Here is an 11,937-nt window from a genome sequence, read left to right as displayed (position 1 = left end):
TAATTTACGTTGAATATTAAAATAATACGCATGATTATGTTAACTAACTTATTTATAGCAAGTCTGATATTTTATTTAATAATATTTGTACCGAGTAATAACTTGAATAAGCTTTCTTAAAAAAAATTCTAAAAAGTTAAACTAGATGATAAAATAACTTATAAGAATAATTTATGAAAATAACTCAAATTTTCTGATAAAATAAAAAAGAAAAAGTAAAAAAGCCTCAAACTAATAATACACCAAAATATTACACTATCATTTTCAAAGCATGACGTGTTTGATTCAAGCAACAAACACAAGGACAATAATATGTTATGTTCATACAGATAGCATGTTCTTCATCATATTTCAAGAATTCACAAACTCTCTTTTCATACTCTTCATTAAGGCAACATGCATTCATCAAACTTCGATCCATACTAGGTTGGTAACAAACTCCATCATTCTCAAATTTTTAATTCTCAAAAGATGGGACCTTACCCATTCGAAAAAAATATATTTTTCATAATTCGTTAACACGAATGCGAAGAAGTCTATCTCATAAATTTGATAAAATTTCGGTAGCATTTTATATTGATCTCCGAAGTACATGAAATGAAAGTGATCATTCGTGACGACAATCAAGTATGCATCCAAAGAACAACACAAAATGGTAACCGAAATTCTATCAATCTATGGATACACTTAAAACGTACACGCATTACCAAATTTTGAATTTTTTTTTTGAATTGTCCGATCGGAGGCACACAAGCAATCGCATAGTCGTCCCCTCATGTAGTGGCAAAAAAAAACCCTTTCGTGTAGTCGCGACGCTGCTGGAGAAGTTAGGGATTTAAGTTTTAACGTTTACGTCTAACGTCCTATAGTTAAGCGTAAATTTACGTCTGACTTGGCCTAATCAGATGTAATACGTCTAACTATAGGACGTCACACGTAAATTTACGTGCGACACATGCAATTAGACGTAAAATGTAATATTTTCGTCTGATTCTAGAGTGTCATACATAAGCAATCGAATAGTTATTTACAAATTTACCATCGATATTTTTTATGTCTGATTCCAGTGTAGTATATATAAAATCGCATATATAAATTGTCTGTAAGTGACAATTTGGTTTCAAATTAATCTTCGTTTACTAACAAAATAATTTGGTATAATTACTCGTATAATACCCAATTTGGGGTTAGTGTGTCAAATAAGTACCCGGTTTAAAAAAAGTGTCAATTGCATCCCAACTTTTAAAAAAGTGCTTCAATTAGGTCCCTTTCCAACGGAGTTGACTAACGTCATTAGTCAACGTGCCACATGTCAGTTTGTGGTTTTTTTGATTTTTTAATTTTTTTTAAAATTTTTTTAAATTTTTTTAAATTTTTTTAAATTTTTTTAAAATAAAAATAAAAATGCCACGTGTCAAGTCTCTGTGTGTGACATGTGGCATTGTCAGTGCCACGTAACATTACAATGCCATGTGTCAATCTCACTATCAGATGCCATTGTGTTGATTTCGATTTAGTCCCCATATATGTTTTTTTGTTTCAATTTAGTACCTACTTATGTGTATCTTATTCAATTTTGACCTAATATTTTTTAATAATTAAAATCTATTTTTTATAAAATTAAAAGTAATTAAATATAAAAGTTTTACAAAAATTAAATGTTTGATATTTATATTAAAATTTAATGGTAAAAGTCATTTTTAATGAAAAAGATTAGTATAACATTCATACCAATAGAAATTTTGGTTTAAAATTAGTAAGAGACAATATTGTTTTATTTTGGGAAAAAAATAAAAATTAACAAAACATGAGTACTTAATAAAAAAGTAATTAATAAAGTAATATGTTAAAAAGTCATTTTTAATAAAAAAAATATTAGTATAACATTTATACAAATAATAAATTTGGTGTGAAATTGAGAGGAACAATATAAATATTAGTACTTAATTTTGTAAAAATATTTATACTTAATTATTTTTAATCTTATAGAAAATGGATTAAAAAAATATTTGAATTATTAAAAAAAATTGGGACAAAATTGAATTAGATACAAATACTTAGGTACTAAATTGAAACAAAAAGACATATATGGGGACTAAATCGAAATCAACACAATGACATCTGATAGCTACACAGACATCTGGCATTGCAATGCCACGTGACACTGACAATATCACGTGTCACACACAGGAACTTGACACATGACATTTTTATTTTTTATTTTTCAAAAAAATTAAAAAATTTTAAGAAATTTTTAAAAAATTTAAAAGAAAATTAAAAAAACCACGTGACATGTTGACTAACGGACATTATTCAATACCGTTGGAAATGGACCTAGTTGAAACATTTTTTCAAAATTAAAATGCAATTAACACTTTTTTAATACCGGATACCTATTTAACACACTAACCAAACTGGATACTATGAGTAATTATACCAAATAATTTTATAAAGCTTAATCCTATAATTACATGAACATTTAGATATTTAAGCACAAAATACGAAATTTCTTTCTTCAATACTTTCTCCGGACCCTGGCTACGCACTGCCGCCGTGCGCACGCAGCGCATCGCCGGTAGCAACTGTCCGCCACAGCGCACCATTCCTTTCGACGTTCCTCCTCAACAGTTCGGAATAGGTACTGAAAGCTAATTCCTTTACATTCGCACTGAGCTCTGCATAATACCCATTTCTCCTTATGATTGCTTGCAACCGTTATTTTGTTCATGCAACGAGCTTATGAACATTGGTCAGGCAAAATGCTTCTGTCCTCACTACGCAGAAAATTCACAAGAGGAGTGTGGCCTATCCGAACGCTCTCTTCAAACCCTGAAATGAAAGAGTTTTTGAATTACTTAGATTCCCTAAAAAATTTCGAGAAATCAGGAGTGCCCAGAGGTGCCGGCACCGATTCAGACGAGGGTTTCGATTTGGGTAGAATGAGACGCCTCATGGAGCGTTTCGGTAATCCTCACAATAAGTTCAAGGTTTTATTCCCCTACCTCCCTCTTTTCATTCATTTTTTTTTTGAAAGGGTTGAGATACCATCTTGGTCTCTGAAATGATAAAGTGCTGTCATACTAATTCATGCAAGTAAGGAAATTCAAAATAAGTTCTTAGATGTCATGTAGGTCCTTAATTTAGCTACTTTCCAGCACTCTAGTTCTTAAACAATGGTTAATAATATTATCATTTAAGTTATACTACTTCTGAATTTTGGATTAAGATGATTGACAGATTGCACTTGCAGGGTATTTTTGAATTTTCTTGTATTTAGAGAATAATGGAACACAACGTTATACACTTTGTGAAACTTGAATGACGTTTTGCCCTTCTGAATCTCATTTTAAAGTTCTATTAATTTTATACCTGTACTTTGAAGAGGATATCAGGATACCAACTAATCCACTAACTTAAAATGGCCATTTTATGTCTGGGCTTTAGGGACATTTTTTGTACTTTTAGTTAATTTTATCCAGTTGATGGAAGTGCTTACTCCAATTGTAGGCGGTTCATATTGCTGGGACTAAGGGAAAGGGATCAACAGCTGCATTTATATCTAATATTCTGAGGACGGAAGGTTATTCTGTTGGTTGTTACACTAGGTGAAGTTTCTATATGATTTAAATGTTTTATTTTTTAATGTAACCTTAGGCTGCTCGTGATTTCGTCTTTATCTATGTCTTTTTTACAATTTTGTACATCATTGATGACAGGCTTTATTTTTCTCAAGCAGTCCACATATCCTGACCATCAGGGAGCGTATTTTACTTGGAAGATCTGGCGATCCAGTGTCGGCAAAGGTGTTGAATGATCTCTTTCACAGGATAAAGCCGGAACTTGAGCAGGCAATGAAAGAGGAAAATGGTTGCATAAGCCATTTTGAGGTATTGAATGTTGAATTGTCAATGGTTGGGCGTTATAAAGAAATTATTGTGGGTAGCTTAAGGAGTTATGTTGATGGAATTCCGTGGGTCCAATTGAGTGTCTCAGAGTTAGTATTGGTTCTTTTTGAGCTGTTATGTTTCTTTCTTATTCGTCTGCATTTCTGCATTATAACATTGCTGAAGTTAATGTTTCATTATTTGGATATTTCTGCTTACTTGGTTCACAAATTAGCATTATATCTAAATACAAGTCAAATACTTTTTGTTTGCTTCTTTATTTACCCTGCAGTTTATATGGGTATTTAATACATTAGAAGAAATCATTCACATTGCCAACTTCTGTATTTAATAACTTAAATCACTTATGGAAATGTCTCAGGTTTTCACTGCAATGGCATATATCCTATTTGCTGATGAGAATGTTGACATTGCTGTTATTGAGGTTAAATATCTATTTCCCTACATCAATTGTGTGCTTTGCATCAATATCTTATCTGGTGATTCTTCTAATTATATTGTTGTTACCTCTCCCCATTAGAAGAATCTTGAGTTGAATATCACTTTTACGTATGGTTTGGTAGGATTGGTGCTTGTTAATTTTAGCCTTTTCTTCTTACAATTTAATCCAAAAATTCTAAATCATGCTATTTCTTTTATAATTAAATTCTACAGGCTGGGTTAGGGGGTGCACGAGATGCAACAAATATCATATCCAGCTCTGGACTTGCTGCAGCAGTCATAACTACTGTAGGTGAGGAACATTTGGCAGCTCTTGGGGGTTCTTTGGAAACAATTGCAATGGCAAAAGCAGGAATCATAAAACAAGGCTGCCCAGTTAGGTCTTTCTCTCTATGTATCTCATTTTGCATAGTATGACACTGAATTGACAAGATGTAACCCTTTCTTGTACACACGAGTACATTTTATAAATGCAAAAAAAGAAGATAGAAAATAAATGAAAAGTAAAACTTGGGTTATTATTGCTGAAAATAGTTAGCTACATCACGAAGAATCAAAAAGTCTGATCTTAGGATATAAGGAGAAAGACAAATTAGTTCTGATAGTTAGGATATTAATGGCTAGTTTGTTAGTAGTTAGAGAGGTAGTTAGGTATAAATAGGGGAAGAAGGATATGAGAAAAGGATGTTCATTTTTGTAGATTGAACTTTAGCTCTATGTGACTGGGGAAATCCTGTAGAGACACTCAAAATCACTCTTTGTTAGATGCCCTAAAGATCTTGCACTAAGAGAAGCTTTATGATACCAATGCATGTAGAGAGCTTTATTTCACTTGAGTCATTCATTAGTCTTTTTCTACATGGGAGAGCTTATATATATAGATGCCTTGAATAAAACTGTTGGAGCTTATGTTGGTAGCCTTTTTGTTGCCACCTTTTCCATTGCTTTCAACTGGCTATACAAAAGACAGCTTTTTCTATCAACATCCCTTCATTTTACTTATATCACCAAATTGAACATACAATCTTAAGAAGGGTTGGTCTACTTTGTAGAATAACTGTGGGAATCTGCAAGTAAAGTCTGATGACTAGTAGATGGTCTAGCAAATTAATTTTGTGTCTGGTGTTATACATGTGTCTTTAACGTCTTCTTTATTATTGACATCTTCTAATGGTTGCCGGCTAGTCGTAGACAGTGCGGTGGTAATTTATGTTTATTGTAAAGCAAAGCGGTGCAGTGCAACAGTAATGAACAAAGAAGGAGAAAAAGGGATGGAATCAATCAGAGTGGAAGTGATATTAAATAGCCAAAGGGGGAGCAAAAGTCTCTCTTTTTTGGCCAAGGAAGAGAAGTAGTCATGACAATTTTTAGGCAAAGGGGTAATGCGTGGTTTACATGGAAGTAATTGGGTTTTGAAGGAATAAAAGATTGGGCCGAAGCTTCAGGTTATTAAACTAGGATATGCGACCCAACCAATGAAAATGATCTAGAAACAAACCACAACAAATGCTGCTCCATGCCCACGAGAAATGCTGCTCACACATGATTCACGATCTTCAACTGTTATCCAACGTGATCTGCCAAAGTCAACCTTGAGGTGACGTGAAATTGGAGTGGGTGGAGGTGATAGTAGATGCATACGCTTTTATGCTCCAGAGCATGATTTTGACTACCATGAGTTCTCCTTACTGAAGAGAAATACATCAGGGATTTGCTAGTTAAAACTAGTATGTCTGAGGCAAAACCAATATCTTCTACAGTTATTGGTTGCAAATTTACTAATACATTCTTAACCTCTTATTGATCCATCCATGTATAGGTCAGTGGGGGGTGCCCTCTAATATGCTACGATTACTAGACTAGAAATAGTCTTTAACAAGTTCTGTCAATTCATGGTTCATTCTCGTGAAGCTTATTGAACAACAATGAAAAGATTCTTGTATATCTCTAAGGCATACCTGCTTGGAGCTTACACCTGAAAACTTACTAATTGGGTGTTTGATCAAGATGGGGTAGATTTCACATTACAAACATGACTAAATTATAGTATAAAGTTTGTTCAAACTTCACCTTCCGAACCAGTTTTGTGGGATTGAGTTAAGTTTGTAGTCCACTTTCAATGATAAATGATAATTGGGGTGCCTTAAAGAATCATTGCCTCTGACCCGATTTCCAACACTGCCTTTTTGTGAATGCTAGCTTGGCATCTGATCAAGATGATAGAAGGTTAACTTTTGGTATTTGTGTGTTTTTTGGAACCAATCTTGTGTCTCTTGGTGGTCCAAGAAACCAACAGTTGGAGTTTGTTCCAGGACAGAAGCTAAGTATCAATGTCTTCTTTTGGTGATTATTGAGTTGTACTGGCTTTAATCTCTTCTCCCTGACCTTCAAGTGAAGCACATCGTTTCTTTCATTTACTATGGCAATATGAGTTATGTCTCTCTAGCTCATAAAATATTGCTTCATGCTTGAACCAAATACATGGAGCTTGTTCTATTCTTTGCTCGAGAAAAAGGGCCAAGCAAACAACTAACATTTGTTCATGTTCCTCCTTCAGCTCAGTATGTTGATATTCTCACAAAATATCTCACCTACAACATTTAACTTATGAGATCCAAGCTTAAAGTATGACTCCTCCACCTTGCTTCGGCCTCACCTACCATGAGCTTGGGGGTCAGGTGTATTAGAGTAGTCTTACACAAGTGGAATGTAATATTTTCTTTTCTGTTTAGTTAGTTACTATCTCTAGTTAGTCAGTAACATTTTGTGTTCTCTTACAGTTAGTTAATTAGAATGCCATCTCTTTGAGTTTTCTTACAATTAGTTAGTTAGGTGCTATCAACTATATGTATAGCATGTTCTACTTTTGTAATTGATTGATTCTTATCATATAACCAAGCATAGTTTTGTTCTGCCAGAATTTTGTGATTTTACCCTTCTGCTTCCTTTATTTTTTCTGACTAAATAAATACCATTTCAGTTGGTGTTGGGTGGGCCATTTGTTCCTCATATTGAGCGCATTATTCGAGATAAAGCAGCAACCATGGAATCACCTGTTGTGTCAGCATATGATACTGGGAATAGGTGTACTGTGAAATGTTTCAGCATACTCAATGGAAGGCCTTGTCAAATTTGTGATATAGTGATACAAGTTGGGCAAGACTTGAAGATGGTATGTACTTTTGTTCTTTAGCTTTAAATCTGTTTAAACAATGCACTGTACGGGGACATATCTTAGATGTGGCTGCTTTAGAAGATCTGTTGGCATTGGTTGCTTAGGGTGCATATTATAGACATGCTTTGCAGTGTTGGTTAACATTTTTTAAACCTGACACACAAGCATGATGTAAGTATAATATATTGATTTGGTTTAGCATAAAACCTCGCTTTGGAATAGTAGTTGACAAGAATTTGATTTTCAAATACAAAAATAGGGAGTATAAAAGTATAACCTAATTTAAACACACTTGATTTTGAACTCTAATTGTCGTACTGTACATTATCATTTTTTCCCACTCTGCAAGATCATTGTGATTCTTTTGCCTCCACGTGTTTGCTATATTGCTTTCCATCTCATGGTATATCCACATCTTATGCTGTACAGTGTATAATTTAAGCAGGTTTTCGGTCTGCTTTTTCATCATATTGATCATGGAAAATTTTTATTCGCAACTTATGAATATATCTATTAATGTAGTCTTGTAAGTTACATGATGTGAAGTTGAAAATGCTTGGAGATCACCAACTTCGAAATGCAGCTACTGCAACTTGTGTGGCTCTATGTCTTCGTAATCTAGGTATAATTTTTCTACCTTTTGCCTGGCCCCTCGCTACTCGTGTGGCTTTTCTTTGTTGAATTTGAAGAGTTTATGTAGGGAAGAAGAAAAGAAGATAATAGATGTTAAAATGAAATGTTATTTTATGATTATTTCTTTCTGTATGTACCCCACTTTAGGGTTATGGTTAAGAATTTGTTTTGTAACTTACACACACACACATCAATACAAGCATATTAGTGTAGGTTGATCTCCTAGAAAAGCAAGAAGCAAAATATGGTGGCAATATCTAGTGCAGAAGCAGAGTATAGAGCAATGACTTCTAACTCTTGTGAGCAAATTTGGCCCAAACAATTGCGCAAAGAACTTAGATTTGGGAAAGTTACAAATATGACTCTCATTTGTGATAACCAAACTGCTTTTTTTGTATTGTGTCAAATCTAATATTTAATTAGAGGACCAATCATGTTGAGATAGATTGTCACATTATCTGAAAAAGGATTTTATCAAGAGACATTAATGTTTGTTAATTCTAATGATCAATTGATAAACATTTTCACCAAGCCATGTGGGGCCCTACGATTTAATATATGTTACAATCTTGGAGCATATGATTTATATGGTCCTTTAGGGGGTGTTAGATATATTATAATTTTTATGTGGGCTTGGTCAGCCCTATTTAATGCTCTGTATGACATGTAAATATGTTCCTCAGCTGTGCTCATAGACATTAGAGGATTGTATAGTGTGAATAATTACCATTTCTCTCTACACTAAGATAAAAAAAATATCATATGTTTTTCACATTTTCTAACACTCCATCTGAAGCAAAAGCATACTAAGTATGCTTTAGCGTGTGTTCATACCTGGATCTCTGCAGTGTTGCTGGCTTTCTGGAAAAGCATCCAAAAAGGTTAGGCACAAAGCTACATGCAAGATCCACGGTCATCTTTAAGGTGCCTATAAAAGGACAACTCAATAAATTCTAGTCCTGATTAAATATAGATACAGATCCATAAATATAAAAGAAGAATAAATCCTAAAAGATCATCTAGGATACTCTGAAATATGAAGTAAATATCATCAAATATTTTCAACATTTTCTGACACTTTATATTTAAATTTAACATAATTCTGAAGCTACTTGAAATTCATCACATCAATAAGGGTTTCTGTGGTAACTAATGTCCTTTATATCTATTAAATTCGTGAACTAAATATTCTAGTATTGCATATGCTATAACCTTTTGCATTTTGTTCAGACATCGTATCAAGGTTTTCGCATGTTTTAGTTTAACTATCTATAGTTTTTCCCCGTGAGAAAGCAAATCAAAGGATTTGCATTGTTTTATAGTGTTTATTGGTTATATGACCTTGACTTTCTCCTTGTTTATTGTATGATTAGGATGGAGTATTTCTGATGAATCTATTAGGTCTGGTTTAGAGCATACACACCTCCTTGGAAGGAGTCAATTTCTATCATCTGAAGAAGCAGAAGTATTAGGACTTACTGGAGCAACAGTGTTGCTTGATGGAGGTTGAGTGCTCTGACTTCTTTCATTACCATGATATTAACTGGGGAGAATTCCGTCTTAAAAAAAATAGGCTTCTTTTGTTCTGGAAAATTTTCTAGAAGTCCTTTGAAATTTTGAGAAAGAAAAAGTCGTTAAATATGGATAATTCCGAAATTTCTGGCTCTGTGCCTCACACTTGAGAGCAAAGTTGTGATAGTTGTGTTGGTATATGCTGTAGCTCATACCAAAGAATCCGCCAAAGCTCTGATGAATACAATAAAGACAGCATTTCCCAAGGCTCGATTGGTTTTTGTTGTTGCAATGGCAAGTGACAAAGACCATGTGGGTTTTGCTCGAGAGATTCTCTCAGGTAAAATTGTTAATTTGATATTTATTTCATGAAATGCTTAAAATTCACTTCATTGGTTCTCCAATTTATGGTTACATTCCTGTATTTTCTCTTCAATTGTAGCCTTTGGTTTGGTTTACAAGTGCTAAATTAAACAAAATTATTTAGGTGGACATGTGGAGACTGTCCTTTTAACAGAAGCTGCTATTGCTGGAAGTGTAACTAGAACAACACCAGCATCTTTGTTGAGAGATTGTTGGATTAAAGCTTGTGATGAGGTTGGCATTGAGATATTTGATGATGGAATGGCAGAATATGATGAATTAATAAATGAAAGCAATTTGGGTGATGCTATGACCATATTGTCTACCGAGTCATCTCTAAAGAGTTGTTTGATAACTGCAAATAAGATTCTATCCAGAAGAGGGAAAGAGGAGAAGAGTGTTCTTGTCTTCACCGGATCTCTGCATATTGCAGCTTCAGTCTTAGCCTCTCTTGCTGGTTAATGGGTTTTATAGTGAAGCTACTGAAGCAGAAGTTTCCTGCTATAACAACACAGATTATGATAAGATGGAATCAATGATATGCCATTATATTTAATATTTCCCATCACTGTTTTCAGCATCCATTCAATGGTTTATATAGTCCTAGTGCTGTCAGCTCCTGAGGCCTGGAATATTGGGTTACATCATTGATCAATAAGTGATATATATTAAGCGTTTTTTGTTTCCTGGCTTTCATATTTAGATGTGATTGTGTTTCTGTTGTAATTTTCTGAACCTTCAGAATGTAAATTTACATTTGGGAATTAGTGATGATTTCCGGATTACTCAATTTAGAAGGTAAAACCTTTCTGGAGTAGCTTTGGAGGAATTTCTAGGATGCAGAAAGCAAGTGCTCCCTTAATCTAATGTTTCATCGGTGATTCTATTGAAAACAGTAATTTATAATTAAAACCTTCTAATTGTGGTGAATTTATAATAACTTAATAATACTATTGAAATCTAGTTGTAATGTATAAAAGTTACTAACTAATAATTGTAGAGTAAGGAAAACATCTTATTCTCTATGTGAAAAAGAATAACTCTGTCTTATGAAGTTAAAGAAAATCATACAATTCATAGGTTTCCCATAAGAGAAAAGATATCTCATTCATTAATATTCTATCATTTACATAAAGGTAATGTCATATATATGAGGATGAAGGAATCATCCATGCATAACAACAAAACATAACAAATCTTACACATAGGTATAAAACATAACAAATCTTACACATAGGTATACGAGCTAAATGTCGTATACATCAGGATGAAGGATTCATCCATACATAACAAAACATAACAAATCTTACACATAAGCATAAGATAAGACAAAATTGTAACAAATTCTAATAATAAAGCCACTAATCGATGAGTAAATATTGAAGCCATTAACTCACAACTCAAAGCTGCAAGAGCTTTATATTCAACTTCAAAGGAAGATCGAGATACTGTGGTTTGCTTCTTGGTTTTCCAAGAAATTAATGAAGAGTAAAAAAAAACACAATATCCGATAATAGATTTTTGGATTTCCATACAACAGTCCCAATCAGAATCAGCAAAATGAAGACCTTTAGCAGGAGATACTTTGAGATACGTACAACTCTCATGGCAGCATGATGAGTATCCAGGGGTTGAGAAACATATTGTGTCAACTGTTGAGTGACAAAAGCTAAGTCTGGTCTAGTAGTTGTAAGATACATCAGTTGGCAAATCAACCTGCGATGGGTTAGATAAAGGAGTTTTGGAAGATCTATTTAGTTTGGTAAAAGGCTCCATAGGAGTGGTTACTCATTTGGCAGCCCGCCATTTTCTTCTAGTATTTCTAGTGCATATTTCTTCTGATTGACCATATTACTAGATAAAGAGCGTAATATTTCAAGCCCTAAAAAATAACAGTTATCCTAGATT

At 33.6% G+C, this 11,937-nt stretch overlaps 1 protein-coding gene across 2 annotated transcripts; it reads left to right on the top strand.

Annotated features, from left to right (window-relative positions):
* Nucleotides 1-2,487: 2,487 nt before the first annotated feature.
* Nucleotides 2,488-10,846, top strand: LOC114194760 (dihydrofolate synthetase). 2 transcript variants are annotated; one of them, XM_028085156.1, is made up of 11 exons: nucleotides 2,488-2,638; nucleotides 2,755-2,987; nucleotides 3,508-3,605; nucleotides 3,737-3,887; nucleotides 4,267-4,329; nucleotides 4,560-4,721; nucleotides 7,327-7,518; nucleotides 8,044-8,143; nucleotides 9,528-9,659; nucleotides 9,875-10,006; nucleotides 10,154-10,846. In XM_028085156.1, the coding sequence occupies exons 2-11, from the start codon at nucleotides 2,760-2,762 to the stop codon at nucleotides 10,489-10,491; spliced, it is 1,596 nt and encodes a 531-aa protein (XP_027940957.1). In that variant the 5' UTR covers nucleotides 2,488-2,638; nucleotides 2,755-2,759; the 3' UTR covers nucleotides 10,492-10,846. The 2 variants fall into 2 exon arrangements, with proteins under 2 accessions (XP_027940957.1, XP_027940959.1); XM_028085158.1 differs by having other exon boundaries at nucleotides 2,498-2,638; nucleotides 2,783-2,987.
* The last annotated feature ends 1,091 nt before the right edge of the window (nucleotides 10,847-11,937 follow it).

This window comes from Vigna unguiculata, chromosome 8 (assembly GCF_004118075.2).
Source record: "Vigna unguiculata cultivar IT97K-499-35 chromosome 8, ASM411807v1, whole genome shotgun sequence".
In the NCBI taxonomy this organism is placed as follows: Eukaryota; Viridiplantae; Streptophyta; class Magnoliopsida; order Fabales; family Fabaceae; genus Vigna; species Vigna unguiculata.
This window is presented reverse-complemented; position numbering and strand designations above follow the sequence as displayed.

Bases quoted from the DNA above. Each gene is read 5' to 3' on its own strand.
- LOC114194760 (XM_028085156.1), top strand. From the start codon at position 2,760: ATGCTTCTGTCCTCACTACGCAGAAAATTCACAAGAGGAGTGTGGCCT. The intron at 3,888-4,266 runs GTATTGAATGTT...GAAATGTCTCAG, and splicing joins GTTGCATAAGCCATTTTGAG to GTTTTCACTGCAATGGCATA. The intron at 10,007-10,153 runs GTAAAATTGTTA...AAAATTATTTAG, and splicing joins TGCTCGAGAGATTCTCTCAG to GTGGACATGTGGAGACTGTC.